Genomic DNA, 16,534 nt, shown 5'->3' with positions numbered 1-16,534 from the left:
ACTTTCAATTTCGTTGTGCCGAACAGCGTACTACAGAACGAAAAGTTGAACGAAATTTTTGGTTTACCATTTCGTTGTTTCATTTTTGTATGGGATTTTTCGTTTCTTATCAGCAGCGTACTAGGCTTTAATTTTGACCAATTTAGGCTATCCTCTCCTAAAAATATAATGTACTGTACGAGTACTTCGATTGAATAATTTGCCTTAAAACAACTGTTCACTGTTTTCCGCTAGCCCAGAAAGTTAATATAAAAATCGTTTTTACTTAATAACAGTTTTAACTTTTGAATTAAAAGTCTTCCTAACCTCAGGCAAACGAATCGCAAAGTTTTGTAAAAAAAATTGCATTGAAAATATAATTTTTTTTAAATTTTGTTTTAAAATTGTATGGGAATTTAAAATACCTCTATTAAAATAGTAAAGACAAAAAAAATAATTTTCGCGATATTTTGGAATTTGTCCGTTTTCAGGTATTAATCAGCGGTTTACAATACAAAAAAACATTCAGTTGTATTTATTAGATTAAGCCCTGCTTTTTCAATCGTCAGATAGACTATCAGAAGAATAAATGTCACTATAAAAAAAAACTTTTATTCCTAGGAATAAGCTCTTACTTAGGTTTATCTAACTATTCAAAAAATTAGCCCTAAGTGATATTTAATAATAGTATTTAAATTGCCTTAGATAAGGTTGCTTACATTGCTTCTATAATTGGCTGGCCATTGATGATTAACAAATCGATAGTTGTTTCAAAAAATGCAACAGATCTAGCAAATTTAGTATGTACAAAATACTGTTATATTCTGTAAGCAAACAAAATTCACCAAATTTTATCAGACGAATGTATTGAACTGGAACATTGCAAAAAACAAAAAAGATTTGAGAAATGATATCCTTCTTTAACATTTTGCCGATGACGAATTTTATCAACAGAATTGACCTCCACACAGCAAGGCCACAGAAAGCTTCCCTATTTAAAACATATTTTATTCACTTCATCATATAAAAAAATAGAAGATATATGTCTTGCCCTTAAGATATTATTTATGTGTACCTACTAGATTCAATTTCTTTTAAAAAGCTTTGAATATAATACTTATTCGGATTTTGTTCCATACAAAACTCTACAGCTCAACTAATATTAACGAACGAATCAAAATAATCCTAATCCAGCATAGCGTTCGCTAAAAATATGACCACATCCCCAAAATATGGTAAAATAGTTTGTTTGAATACCAAAAATTTTGTTTACTTTTAATTTTCGTTCATGTTCTATAACATTTTGAAAATAATCTTACTCAAGAGATTTCAGTATCACATAACAAATTCTTTTTTAAGTTCTGAGTTCTTGGGGGGGGTCATGACCCCGTGACCCCCCCCCCCCCCCCCCTGTATACGCCGTTGCTGTGATTTCAAACCTTCTTTTGGTCTCATACATTTTTTTCATTGTCTAAAAAATTTTCCACAAAAGTTTTTTCGAAAAATAAATTGTAACCGAGGTTATTTCAGGAAAATTTTTTTTTTTGTATTTATTTCTCTTTTTTATTTAAAATCAAATAAAATAAAATTGAAATTGAATAAAGTGTTTTAAAAAAAATAATAATTAAAAAAATGTTGCCCATCTATTGTTTAACACATTTCGTTCTAAAATCTAAATTCAATTCAAAACTCTTTGGAAAATGGTCCTATGTACTAAAAACTAAACAAAAAAAAATTGTTTTATATTAAAAAACAGAATTGAATAATTAAAATATCAAGTGGTTCTCTAGCAATTTTAGCACTACATCCTTGTTTACAGAAAACAACTTCGACCTCTATCTAATATCAACACCAATTATATTTCAAACTTGCTTCATTTGTTTAACTAGTCAAAAAAAAAGTCCTCACAGAATTTCAGCTCCTTTTGATGAGTAGTTTTTGTACTGAAGTGAGTTAATTGACTCCTGCTACATTTTAAATGCTGGACTTAAGTGGTTTTTAAAATGATAGATTCATTTCAAATATTTTCAAAAAATATCGTTAAAATCAGTTAAGTCGTTTACTAGAAAGTAAGAATAAAGAAAACGATTCTATGGCAAGTACCACTAATAAAGGTTCAGAAATATTTTTCTTAATTTTAGAAGTTTGATAAAAATTTTTAATCAAAATCATAAGAACAATTTTTGAGAAAATTAAGTTTTTTTTTTTGTTTTGGTTATAAGCATGTACTGTACAGTTAATGTTGGGCTTGAAAAAAATTAAAAATTTCGCGTATGATTAATCTCACAAAACTCATAGGAACCTACTTAGGTCCATTTTCTTCACTCGGAGTTGAACAAAACTTGAGAATTTTTATATTAAAAATTCTCAAGTTACGTTCAACTCCGAGTGAAGAAAATGGACCTTAGTTTGAAGAAAATCATTTTATCATACACAAAGAATAGCGGAACCCACTTTTTTCGCACTCTCTATCATCGTTATATCATGTCTGATTGTTATCTCGAGTTCAATTTTTATTTTTCCGAATCCAAAAATTATCCAGTAGTATCATTGTATTTAAAAAAAACCATCTCTCTATAGTGACTATTAAAAAACATTAAATTTTCAGAAAGTCAGTTGTTACAAATTTTTACCTTGTTCACCTGTACACGTTAACAGTGTAATTTTTAATGCAAACCTTAAATCGTACTCAGAGAAAATAATTTTCAATTTTTTCAAGCAGTTAGATGAAAAAAGTTTTCTTTTAAGAAAGACAATCCAAGTAATGTATAATGTATTTCAAGTAGTTATACTAAAACGAAAAGAAGTTCCAAGTTCCCAGGAAGCCAACAAGTTAAATCTACCACCTCCCAAAAAATAAAACGATCGTGTTCTCACTTGGTATTGGCATGTTCAAAGGAAAGATCCTAGAAACACCATCAAAAGGGAAAACAGAATTATAACAAAAAAAATTATAAACTCAAAATTTTCACTTCTACCGAACATATTTCCCCGGGAGTTTTCATTCAGAAAAAAAAAATTAAATTGATAATGATTTATTTCAGGATTAATATCCTCATCAAATACAGTTCGTCTACCATATATCAACTTATTGTCATTATTTTCAGTTTGATTTATTCTTTAATCATTCATTGCATTCAAATTTTGTGACCTTGATCTTTTTTAGTCGACCTAATGCTTGGACTATGATCGTTTTTTGCCACACCTTTAATCTTTACTCCTATATTTTTACCCTTATCGTTATCATTTTTTCGAAATAATTCATATTTCGATTCATATCTCAAAGACCTACAAGATGGCTTCATTATTACATTTTCAAAGAAATTAAATCTGATCGTTTTTCCCCATTGTGTACAAGACAAGTGACTAAGTTAAATTTACATTCATATTTTAAGTTGGTCACACTAATTTCAAAATTTCTCCTCATAACTTAACAAAGTTTTAACATTAAATGCCCGTAATCCATATGTTCACCTACGATCAAACATGACGAAAAATCACTTCTCATTAAAATTTCCCCTCTCTCAAACTAAGCACAAAACAGCTCTGTTCGTTTCTATAGTAATTTTTATCAGCTGTTTAATTCTATTACCTACTTACTCATTTCTGTCTGTTCGTCATAATTTTCAGAATCACCACCAAACAGCACAACCATACAATACACCAACTCGAAATTTGTTTTACTAACAATTGGATTGATCATTGATCGTAAACGATCTTAAAAACCCACCACTTATCACGTATCTGTTTGGATTTTACAAAAACAAATCTGTATTGCAGCTGGTTGCTGTTAATAATTTCAGTAGACACTGACGCTAGTCGGAACAGCAAAATCAAATTTTAGTAGCGATCGTACTTTAGCTCCGTGAGCGTCCGAGCGCGGATAAAAATTTCTGTAGATACTTTTTTCTTTCTAACTAACTTTCATACAGAACGCAATTTCGAACAAGAACAATATATAACTTAGCGCTGGAATTCGCTTTGTTAAAAAATCGAAAAAACAACGACTTTTTTATCGTGTTGCTGGATGATTTAAAAATAGAAAGCAAAAATTTGCATTTCTCAAAAAAAGAGAATAAAAACTGCAAAGTGGTTTTCGAGATTTGTCAGATTGAAATACATAAATTTTTTTTTGTATCCCAGTGTGTCTCTATTTTTTTCTATTCTATTCTAATTAGAAAGAAAAATTAAATTAAACGATCGTCAAGTTAATAAAGATAGAAAGAGAAAAAAAGTGCAAGATCGTAAAAAATTCTATCTCTTCCCCAACTATGATTTGACATCTCGGATGTTCTGATTCAAAATACATATTTTTTTTTGTTATTTTCTGTTTTTTATGTGATTTTTTTGAAAAAGATTTTTCAACTCTTAGAATAAATAAAATTAAATCAAAATGGTGCAAAACGATAGTGCAACTAATGTTTTATTAAACGATAATAGGAATACCGGCGGTGCTGTGGTTAAGGCGCAAATTGTACCAGCTCAACCGAAAACATTACAGCATCTTCCGAAGCGTCCTGCTGTCGATCTGGGATTCCATAATGTGTCATATGGTGTAAAGGAAGGAGGATCAAGCAGTAAGTCTTCAAAATATACATATTTCCTGATTTTTTCACTCTTTTTTTAATCTTTTAATGACTTTTTTTTGTTTCGGTTGATCATTTTTTTCGAGCTTGTCACTTGAATAAAATTAAGGCTAATTGTTTTGTTGTACTTTCGAGCGAGTTTATGTGTCAGTGGCATTTTGACATTATTGGGAAAGAATTGTTTTTTTTTTTTTTTTTGATAAGACATCATTTTTATTTTTTTTTTGCGAATAAAAAAGTAGAATGAGAACTGAACAAATAAAAACAACCAGCTTAAGAAAAAAAATAATAAAATAAAAGTAGCAAACGTTGTCTTTTTTGAATGTGCGAAGTTAAGCAGGCAACCGGTATTACCAGATGATTTTTTTTTTCTCGAAGCAAATCATTACTTATTTGAAATGCTCACTTTAAAATCACTGAAATGAAGAATTTTTTGTTTGTTCTTAAAAAAAAAAAAAAAAAAAAACAGGTTGGACCCAGTAACGAGTAAAAAAAGGGGGATGTTAGAATAACAACCAAACTAAAATGATTGATGAAAAAATTTGGAAAAAAAACTGATATTTCAGTTTTTAAAATAGCAATCGTAAATCATCTTTAGAAAACGAAATTGAACTTAATGACCCCATTTAAATCGGAAAGATTGAAATCAAATCGATATCGAGAGAGTTTTTGTGGGTTAAAGAAGTGTAAAGTAAAAACAAAACATAAACATAAAAACAAACGAGATCGTGATTCGTGACTCATAGTAATTGATGTTGTATTATTTATAAGCACATTGTCGTTGTTTATTTTTATGTTGTTTGACAGGTAGGAAATTCATCTCTCAAATGTAAACAAGTCGAGATTCTGAAAACCCGGACCTATCAAAAATATTAATTAGATTTATTCATTTTAATAAATGAAATTTTAAACCTGGTTCTAAAACTAGATAGGTTCATGCAAACTTAATTAAAGGGAATTAAAGTAAAATAAGAGCGGTTTCTGACTACAGGTAGTTTTCAATAGAGAAAATTTAAGAATATTAATTTTTTAAATCAGGTTAAAGAATAATCTTAAACTAGTAAATCTTCTTAACTTGATATTTCCATTACTAAGCTAAATTCCATACAAAATTGTCTATTACATTTTTAAGTTCTTTAACCGCAAAATGTTTATATTTAGAACCAGAAGGTTGACACCTGCAAAATATATCTACGTATTTCTTTTTAAAAGTTTAAAATCAAATAACCTTTTGTTAAGCTCAACTTATTTGTAAGCATTCCGTTGAAATTTAAAACGGAAAGAAAAGCACAGTGTTACCTTATTATAGGCCTACTTAAGTGCTAAGTCCACTACAGCCTACAGGTGCTGAAAAAAAGTGAGATTTTTAGATTTTTAGATTTTTTTTGATGAGATATAAGTGGTTAGAAAAAACTGCTCAAGAATGTGACGAAGCAGGCAACTACCTATAAAAATGTAAAAACAAAAATATCAAATATATGAATAAAATAAATTCTGAAAAATTGTTGGGATTAAAATCGGCTTTACACTTAATTTGGGATTTACACTTAATTTTCTGTTATCTTACTAGCCCATAATTACATTATTTAGCCATTTGTGGTGGTTTTTTTTTTTTTTTCAATTCACTCAAAACCTGCACCTTTACGGGTCAGGTTGATTGGATTTAGCTCATCGAAATACATCACCCTAAAAAAATTGGTTTGTAAAAATTGACCCGACAACCAAATGTTGTCAATTTGACAACCAAATGTTGTCAATTTGATCACCAAATTTTAAAAATTACAATTTTGCGATGGAATTCACAACCATGTAGTAATTTTAACGATGTGGTGATCAAATTGACAACATTTGGTTGTCAAATTGAAAACATTTGATTGTCGGGTCAATTTCTACAACCGATTTTTTTGGGTGATTATACACAACCCTACACAGAGAAAAATATGAGCCGCTAAAAACTAACAGATTGCCATATTTTTTTACCGTCCATCGGAAATCTTATTAAAATCAACGATTAATAAGGTTTTTTTAAGGAGATTTCTTATTATTTTTATAGAGAAAATCTTATTAAAATTTGACTGAAAAGTTGATTTTTTTGGCAACTTAGCACTAGAACAAAAATCGCGATCAATATTTTCATGGCAGCATGGTTCAGGTGGTAAGGTGAGCGACTAATGATTTGAAGTCTCCAGTTCGATTCCCGGCCTGGTCATCTTTTTTTTTTTTTTCTTTTCAAAACCCTACAAGTGCAGATTTAAAAAAAAATAAGGAAAACCCGATTGTTTTAATAAGGTTTCCTTCTTGGGTGAAAACCATAGAGAAATCTTATTGTTTTTGTTCTATTTTATGTGGTCTATTTTTCTCTGTGTAGGTCAAATTGCAATTTTATACATTCCAGCTTATTCAAATTAAAAACCCATAGACGCCATACACATTTTTGTTTTCAGACTTGTTTACGCATACCACCTGAGCCCTATTGCACCAAACCACTTTGCACTTAGCATTTTGCAACTTTGCAAAACAATACTTTTCTGCAAAGTAAAAGTGCAAAGTGTTTCACCAAACATTCAAAGTTCCCCCACTTTGCACTTTGCAATTTTTAATGTTTTTAATGGAACTTTGCGTAATTTGAAAATTTGCAAAGTAAAGCAGTAAATATTTTCAACTTCTTTTCGTTGTTTAAAAAGGTTGAAATCTTCTTTTTTTACTTAAACAACGATATCTTTTGAAATTTTATTGTACTTTACTATATCATTTGTTATTCTTTTGGTTATAGTTACTAAGACTGTTGCTTTGCTGCAATTTGTTTAAAGAAGAAAATAATAGAATTTTTAATATCAATATAATATCATTATTTAAACTTTAAATTGCAATCATTCATTGAATGACCCATAATTTTGAATAAGGTGGTTGGCAATTCTAGAGGAGGCTATGTGGCCTTGAAGTAGAGCGCAGAGGTGCGTTTTTTATTTTACCATAGTTTATTTATTTTTATAATATCAAACTATAGTCTTTTGTTTAGTTACAATTTGTAACTATTTGACAGCTGAACATCATTCCTAAACTCCTTTTGACGTGTCAAATATCTGTGATCTGTGTTTGGTTTTCAAGACAATTGAAACATTTTTATTTCTTTTATTTATCAGCGGAAAATTAAATTAAAATTTAATTTTTGAAATTTTATGATTGGAGAAAATTTATTTTGAATAAAAATATGATTTTCAGTTATAATAATGGAATTGGCATTATTCAATTTGTTTGGTGCAACGAAATCAAAGAATTCTTTGCAAATTGGCAAAACTTTGCGCTTTTTAGAAAAGTACTTTGTGCTTTGCAATTTTGTGGTTGGTGCAACAAAATTTGCAAAGAGGGAATTTTTGTTTTACTTTTCAAAAAAATAATTTCCTCTTTGCAAATTGGAGTTTGTTGCAATAGAATTTGCAAAGTTAAGGTGCAAGGTTGCAAAATGCAAAGTACAAAGTGGTTGGTGCAATAGGGCCCTGGTATTGTTTATATCATTGTTTAAAATATTAAGAAATTTGTTTGCTTGTCTGATTTAAATTTAGTACCTAGATACATCTTTTTTTCAAAGTTTCTCTAGACGCATTGAACAAAATCTAAAACTCTCATAAAAATCGAAAGTGATTAGAAAATTGTATAAACCCATTGGAAGGTATGTTTCCTCAAGCAAATTATGTTTGTGACAAGCTACATGTTTAGTTTATGACACTATAATAATTTGGATTTGGGGTTCCGACAATTTTTTTTTTGTTTATTCAATGAACATTTAAAAATTTGAAAAGATTGTCCAACTAGATGGAGAGTATAAATATTTCCAAATTTAATTGTATTTTCACTATCGATTTACAAGTCTGTAATTTATAGAGGTGTATCACCTTGTCTTAATTCTTTATTTTTAGAGGAACGAAGAACATTTTTCATTTTTTTTAAATCAAAGTAATACCAATTAAAATAAAAAAATAAGTTCATACAAGTAACGGATCTTTGATTTTATTAATTTATTCAATGATTGCATCCGATGAATCAAAAAAAAATTACTTGTTTCACCGTTCGTGTCCTGTCATTTTTAATTGAGCGGTCTATTTCTATGTGAGTAATTCAACTAAAAGTCCATTTCGAATTCTGATTATAACATCGTAGAGTTGAATCATCAGCCAAACTGCATTCTAACTTAATTACATGCGAATAGTTTTATAATTCAACCCTTTTCCTCTTAAATTTCAAGTGTTTCACTTTTATTATGAATGTATTTATTGAAAATGCATCTATTATACTATGAATTAAAATAGATTTTGTTGTGTAAGTTTTATTTCCTATTTATCAAATAGATAAGGTTTAAATCCAAAATCTTAAATCATCTGCATAATTATAAGTAATTTTTTTTGTAATAATTTAATATTGTAACTCAAGTCACACACTTTTGGTGTTTCAATAATAGCCTTTTAGCATATTAATTTGAAAAAAAATAACACTTTTATTGACGTAAGCAAAATAAATTATAATTAAAAGTCATCACCTTTGAATGTTTGTACTAAACAAAAAATAACTTTTTTTTATTAATCTAATCATTTGTACTTGTTAAGATTAGTTGTTATTTGTTAAGGTAGCAACTGTTTGCAAGTTGAGAAAGCTTTTGCTGTGATCGTTACTAAGTGCTATGCTCTTAAGTTTATTAGTTCTATATAACACTCGGTATATACGACTTCCTTTCACTCTGCGTAGAATTTCTATGAACTATGAGAGTTCTTCTATTTATAGAGTGCATTGTGTATTTAATTGAATCAGTCTCATCATTGCAAGTTAATTTTATTTTGGGGGAGCACAATTAGTAAGAATAACTAATTAGAAAGAATTACCTGTCAAAGTTTGATACAAGCTTACGAATGTTTTTGTATAGTCAAATTTTATTCAGGCATATAAAAAAGTAAAAAGTTTGGTGTCTTTATGATAATTACCTATAATTTTTTGAGAAACTGAGAAAAAAAGTCCGAAAAAATTGCTTCACTTAGTCCAAAGTTAATAGGTAACAAACATAAAAAAAAGAAAAAAATACAGACGAATTGAATACCTCCTCCTTTTTGGAAGTCGGTAACTAAACACTGTGATAGTTTTTAGAACTTTTTTTTTGCAACAGAGCGGAGACACATCGGTTCTAGTTAATTAGAGTGTGCTGAAATCAGTGGTGGCAACCGTTTTAAAAACTTGGCTCAGGTTTTCGAGATATTTGGAAAATAAAATCTTAGGTCGGGACTATTAAAATACTGATAATTTCGAATAATTAAGTTTTTTAAAGCAGTTTTTAGTTTAGAGAAAAGCTATTCCTGTATATAGCTATATGTTTAACACTATTCCAATCAAAATTGTTATGTTTCGGTCGCTTACAAAGCATTTTTTAAATCAAAACTTCACTTTTTCATGTTTTTTTTTTTTTTTATTTTTATGACTTTCAAAGCCTTAAATATGGATGCAATTTGAGTTGAAAATTGATTCGGTATATTTTATATTATTGACACTAAACTGACTTCAACAAATATTTTAATACAGAAAGTTTTGAGCAGCTATACCTGCCTAAATATTAAAATTAAAAAAAAAAAAACTAAATTTAGTGTTATTTTTAAAAAATTGAAAATTTCACTTTTTTTTACATTTTCTTTTTTTTAATTATAAAAACCTTTAACATTCTTAGGATTTTTTTCTTTTTTAAGCCTAAATCCATTTTAGAATTTGTTTTTTTTTTTTTTTTGCATAAAATGTTTCTATATTCCAACTTACTATTTGAATGTAAGAAGAACTAGGTTAGGTTAGGTTAGGTAGAAATTTCTGTCAGGAAAACGACTGACACTTAGACCACTTATTGGTCCGTTGTGATACCATGATTTTGCAAGGAAATTCCTCACTTATTAAACCAGTTGGAGCTTTTAATGAAGCGGTGAAGGTTGCAGATGTCAGTATTAATTAGTTCATTAGTATCTTCCAAGAAATATTTTTCCAAGTATTTTTAACGTCTACTGGAAAGGGCAGGACATGAGCAGAGAAGATGTTGGATTGTTCCTTCTTCTTCCTCATCAAGGAACTTCTACAGAAGTCGTTAGAAACTATTACAGAGCTGATATGCAATCTGCTTAGAGATAATACATGTTTTGAACGTTTTAGATCTAGCCTAGGCCAGATCTGCTTGGTCGTTTGGCATGTTATAATGTTTGACCATCTTGTTTGTTGCCTCTATAGCTTCTTGCTTTCAGCATGAGTTTGCACGTTGCGATTGGTATACCAATATTTGCCTTGTTGGCAGAAATTGGTATTAGAGTTCCATTTCTGGTGAGCTCATCTGCTTCGAAGTTTCCAAGAATAACTCTGTGACCCGGCATGCACCGAAAAGAGGTGAATGTTAAACTATTATGACATCTCCATGGGGATGATCGATAGTCGCGGGTAGGACTAGTTTAAATGGAAAACATTCTCTTTTAAAATGAAAATAATCATAGTAACAACATGCATGTGTCATCTGTACACTCCCTTTAATCTACAAAATCAAACAAAAAAAAAACACTCCTTAATTAACTATACCTAACATAATTCTATATTTCGCATGCTAATTATTCATAACATAGCTGTTTTTTTTTAAATATTGATTTTGCACTACATCGCAAATGATGCCATGAAGAGTAAGGGCGTATCTAATAGGTCCTTTGTGTTCTATTTATTTGAGTTTTAAGTAAAGCTCTGAAAGGGTTTATAACATGCAAAGCTACAGTAAAATGCAGTCACTTATGGTATTGTGATTTTATCTATTTTATTTTTAATTTGTATGTTTAAGTTGTGGGTATTTAATTTTAAATGCATTTTGGCACCATTGAATTAAGTAACTAACTTTAAGTAAGCCATTTCGAACTTTATTCTCAATTAAAAAAAAACATTTAAAAACTAAATAAAACAACAAAAAGTTCGAAGTAGTAAAATTGAAAAAAAAAATCAAAGTGATTAACAGAAAATTGTCTTGTTTCCTTGTTGTCGGAAATAAAACAACAACAAACTAATTTTCTTTCGATATTCGATATAACAAAGTTCATTTTCTTATAGGCGTAGGTAGGTAGTTAAACAAGGGTAGGAGTAAAGGGAGATAGCTTTAACTTTTCCAAATGGTCAAACACAAAGTGGGAAATAATTGCGTTAGTTAGTTAGGTATGTTGTAACCATTTTCATTTCCATCCACTAACGAATAGATTTTATTTTAATCACTCGCAATTAACTGTCAGTGTTAGATATTCAATGTTGTACTGATTGATAAAGCCGTGATTTTCTTGCGTGTTTTGCGTTTTTTTGTGTGTATAGCATTTAGCATTAGGGAAACATCTAGGAAAAATTATTTTTGCTTTTGAATAGGTAAGGAAAATTATTAAAACGAAAATAATTTTACTACTTAAATACACGTGTCTGTTTTTTGTTTTTATTTTCATTTTAGACTGTAATTAAAAGAAAATTAAAACAAAATTAATAACATCACTTTAAAAAAACAAAACAAGCTTGTATAAATAAAAGCAAAAATTTAAAAACAAACTTCCGCAACATCAAAGCAATAACTAGTAAATAAATTTTTTTATTTGTTAGACCTTGTAGATGGTTGTAAGACCAGAGGACTGGTATAATAATTAAGAAGCTTTAATATTTTCAATAGCATACCCCGGTCTGACACATTTTTCCGAAAAAAAAAATGCTTTTATAAAAAAATAGACTCATTTAAAAAAAAAAAAAAACAAACATTTTCAAAATAATTCAAAATATTTAACCCCTTGTAACCCAAGGTCGCAAATTTTAAAAATAATAATGTTAATCGACTTGCCTTTTAGAAAAAAAAAACACGTTTTCTAGTATCTTCATTATTACTTAGTTATTTCGAAATTTACGGAGTAAAAAATTGAGTTTGCCTAAATAATTATTTATTTTTATATATAAATGCAAATTCAAACAAAACACTATCTAATATTTATTTTTAGGCACTTTCCTAAGATCAAAAAAAAACCGTTAGTTTAGGCAGGAAAAATATTTTTTTTTTAACTTCGTCGTTTTCGTTTGTACACAAATTTGAGTATTTTCAAAAAAAAGTTAATATTATCAGCATGCTCATTGAAGTTAAACGAAATTTGTATGTGCTCTACAACAAAAGATATAACGTGTTTAGAAAAAAAAACATCTTTTCACCGTTATCTCAGGATTTTGACTATGAAATTAATTCAAACTTTGTACAATTATAGATTATTCTAATATTTATCTACAGTATAATTTTCATTCATTTATCTATTAAAACAAAAAATTTATAATCAATTGCTTTTTCCTGCCGCTTTTTCGTTTCATTGCGTTTCAAATCACTACGATACTAAAGAAGTTTTCACTTAAAAACATTTTATTTTGATTAAATTTTTATTTTCATGCATCATGAAAAAAGAAAAGAACGAAGTTTTCCAGTAAATCAACCATTCCGTTGAGATTAAAACTTCTAATACAAAAGAATCATGGGGTTAACTTTTTTTTATTTTAAATCCATATTTGTTCAAAATTTTAAACTCTTAAATTATGTTTCATTGTTACCTCTAAGTAGCGTACATCAATTAACCGTCTTTTCGGGAACGTCACTTTTGCAATGATTCTAGATTAAAATTATATTTTTTTGTCATGATAGGTCACTATAATATATTCTCAAAAATATTTTGTTTTACAATAGGTACAATGCTAAAAAAAAATATAATAAAGGTCAAAACGTCATTTCCGTGAACATTCTAGGTCTAAAAATGAGTTATTTTTTTATAAAACAGATATTGCAATTTGCCACCTCCAGTGCTTTGACCCAAAAACGATTTAAGGGTTGTTAGTTGATGAGTTACACCCTGGGTTTCGTTCAAAACATCCGTGCGAAGGTTTTTAAGTCCTTAGTTTTCGAGGAGATTTTTGGATATCCCTATCGAAACTATGTATACAAAATTTACGGTATTTTAAAAGGATTTTTTTTTAATGAACTAGCATTACTTTCAGCAAAAGACAACTACTTAGATACCATTAGCCATTGAAACATTCAAAACTTAAAAATTCCATTTTTTCAACTATTTTATCAGTTTAGTGTTTAGTACTTCATACGAATTTATCCAGTTTTTCGAATTCTCTATTTATTTCCTGGGCTAAATTGTTTTTTTTTTTTTCTGAGATCAAAAAGTTTGGTTTTAAATGCTCTGAAATGTACCTTCATACAAGGGCGGATCCAGGATTTTTTTCTGGGGGGGGGGGGGGGGGGGGCACGAGGGACGGATTGGCAAAAAAATCAGCAATAACAGTTAAGCCTTAATTACATTGGCTCGAACAGTGAAAAAGTACAAAAGTGAACACTTTCAAACCCATTTTTGTAGTTTTTCGGGCTGGAAAATTGAAACAAATGATTCAGAACGCTAAGTTTTTGGTATAAAAAACAATATGTATACTCTTTTTCACAAAAAAATTGCGCTAGCCAGAAAAAAAATATTTTCACTTTTGTACTTTTTCCAAAAAGTGGTGTATGTAGTTAAGCCTTTAGAAATAAAGTGCACAGAGAAAAATATGACCCGCTAAAAACTAACAGATTGCCATATTGTTTTACCGTCCATACATTTCATAAGGAAATCTTATTAAAGTCAACGATTAATAAGGTTTTTTTAAGGAGATTTCTTATTATTTTTATAGAGAAAATCTTATTAAAATTTGACTGAAAAGTTGATTTTTTTTGCAACTAAGCATTAGAACAAAAATCGCGATCAATATTTTCATGGCAGGTTGGTTCAGGTGGTAAGGTGGGCGACTAATGATTTGAAGTCTCCAGTTCGATTCCCAGCCTGGTCATCGTTTTTTTTTATTTTCTTGCAGATTTTAAAACAATAAGAAAAACCCGATTGTTTTAATAAGGTTTCCTTCTTGGATGAAAACCATAGAGAAATCTTATTGTTTTTGTTCTATTTTATGTGGTCTATTTTTCTCTGTGTGAAATATCATACGACTGACTGACAAGCAGCGAATTTTAACGACGCACATTGCGGTTTTTTGGTCTAAAACCTGGCCAAAAATATTTGATCACCTTTTCCACATCAAAAAGGTACCAAATGACAAAAAAGTTATTCGAAATTAAAAATTTTCATTTTCTTGGTACAGTAAAAGATACTTTAGTGCTTACCCACTTACCTCACGATTAGCCGGGAGAGAAAAAAAAATATTAAAAATCATAAAGTTATTAATTTATTCTTATTTTATTTTTTTCACTCAAGTTGTTTCATTAAATAGTTTTTGAGAAATTAAGTTTTAAAGATGAAATTAAGAAAAAAAATGTTTTCGTTATTTGATTGATTTTTTATTAAATTTTATACCATTTAATGACCTGGTAGTTTTTAGTCAAATACTAAAGACTTCATTCTAATAAATTATAAAGTTCCTAAGGATAAAAAAACATACTTTTTTCCCGGGAAAGCCAGTTTGGTTTTTTTTTATTTGCATTCAAATTTTTTTATATCTCAAGAATATTGTGTTCAAATTGTAGGTCTATTGGAGCCAAATTGACCAAGTTATGAGTATTTTAATATTTCGCTTTCGAACGTTTTAGTCCAGAGTTCAAAACCTTAAATCATTCTCCCCACAACTAATGTTTTCAAAGCCACAGCCCCTCATAACTTAAAAACTATTGCACCGATTCTTTTGAAATTTGGAACATTATTTCTTTAAATATTTTTAAAGCTATCCCTGGAGAATTTTTTTCAGTAACATAATATTTATAAAAATCTATAAGTAAGGGTCGCTTTTGAGGAGTTTTTTTTTCAAGGGGTATTTATTTTCGGTGTTGCAAACTTGGGCAATAGGGTGTGTCACTTTTGTATGGCCGAAAAAAAGTACTCTAATTTTGCAATGTAATAGTAGTCAAAAGTTTTATTAGTGTCTAAGGTTTCATAATATGTAAAAAAAATATTATAATATCGTTCGTCTTTGGCTCGCTCAAAACGGTTGAAGTTGTGAAGAAAAAAACGATTTTATATGAAAAAATGTTTTATTTTCTTTCGCTTATTTTTTGCAGATTCTTTACTAAGTGTTCAATTCCAACAAATATAAGCGTAAAAGTTTTCTCTTGGAATAATCTTTTACGTGAAAGCCTAAAAATATTTAATATATTTGTTTTTGTATCCAAACATATATTTCAAAAATCTCTAAAAATTCAAATTTCTTCGATTTCTTCCTATATTTTGAGCGAGCCAAAGATATTAATTAAAATGAAAATTGTGAACGCAGGATTTAATTTTGATAAGCAATGCAACTTTTAAAAGCTATTACATTTGAAAATTCCATACTTTAGCATTTTGACACACCATATTGGACAAACTCTTGAAATGCAAGATTGTTCTACATATCCAGCAGTTCAATAATATATAGGTTATGCAATGTTGTGGCGTGTTGCGCTATTTTAAAAACGCTAATGTTAAAAAAAAACAACGAAAAAAGTGCAAATTTTTTAAGTGTGTACATCAACCCCTCCGTATGAAAAATAAAAACGCATTATAGGTTACAATTAAATTTTTTTTAGAAAACCATTCATACCTTGATTGTCGATGTCCATATCAAAATTTTTCACCAAAATCACTTTTAAGTTAAAAAAAAAAAAAAAACATTTAGAAAATTCACTTTTTTTTAATCGAAAAAAGTCGTGTTTACCCAGCAAATAGTCGTTTTTTTATTTGTGAGGTGATGCTTTTCATGGGAAAGGGGTGCAGCAAACAATAAAATTCGCATTTCCAGCCAGAAATAGACAAGAGTAACTCAAGTTCTTTCTGTTATTATTAATATATTTTAACAACTCTTCTAATTTGATTTGCTTTAAGTATGAACCAGTTCTGGGGGGGGGGGGGCACGTGATTTTCAGGGAAGATTGAACGCCACACTCAGTTATTTTTTTT

At 28.9% G+C, this 16,534-nt stretch overlaps 1 protein-coding gene across 1 annotated transcript in view; it reads left to right on the top strand.

The window, feature by feature from the left end:
• The first annotated feature begins 3,806 nt into the window (after window positions 1–3,806).
• LOC129907004 (ATP-binding cassette subfamily G member 4) overlaps window positions 3,807–16,534 on the top strand; it is a 49,263-nt gene continuing 36,535 nt past the window's right edge. The window contains exon 1 of the mRNA XM_055983074.1: window positions 3,807–4,556. Within this exon, the coding sequence (XP_055839049.1) occupies window positions 4,373–4,556 (184 nt within the window). The 5' untranslated portion in view covers window positions 3,807–4,372. The remainder of the gene's footprint in view (window positions 4,557–16,534) is intronic.

Source organism: Episyrphus balteatus, chromosome 1, assembly GCF_945859705.1.
Source record: "Episyrphus balteatus chromosome 1, idEpiBalt1.1, whole genome shotgun sequence".
Taxonomy (NCBI): domain Eukaryota; kingdom Metazoa; phylum Arthropoda; class Insecta; order Diptera; family Syrphidae; genus Episyrphus; species Episyrphus balteatus.
This window is presented reverse-complemented; position numbering and strand designations above follow the sequence as displayed.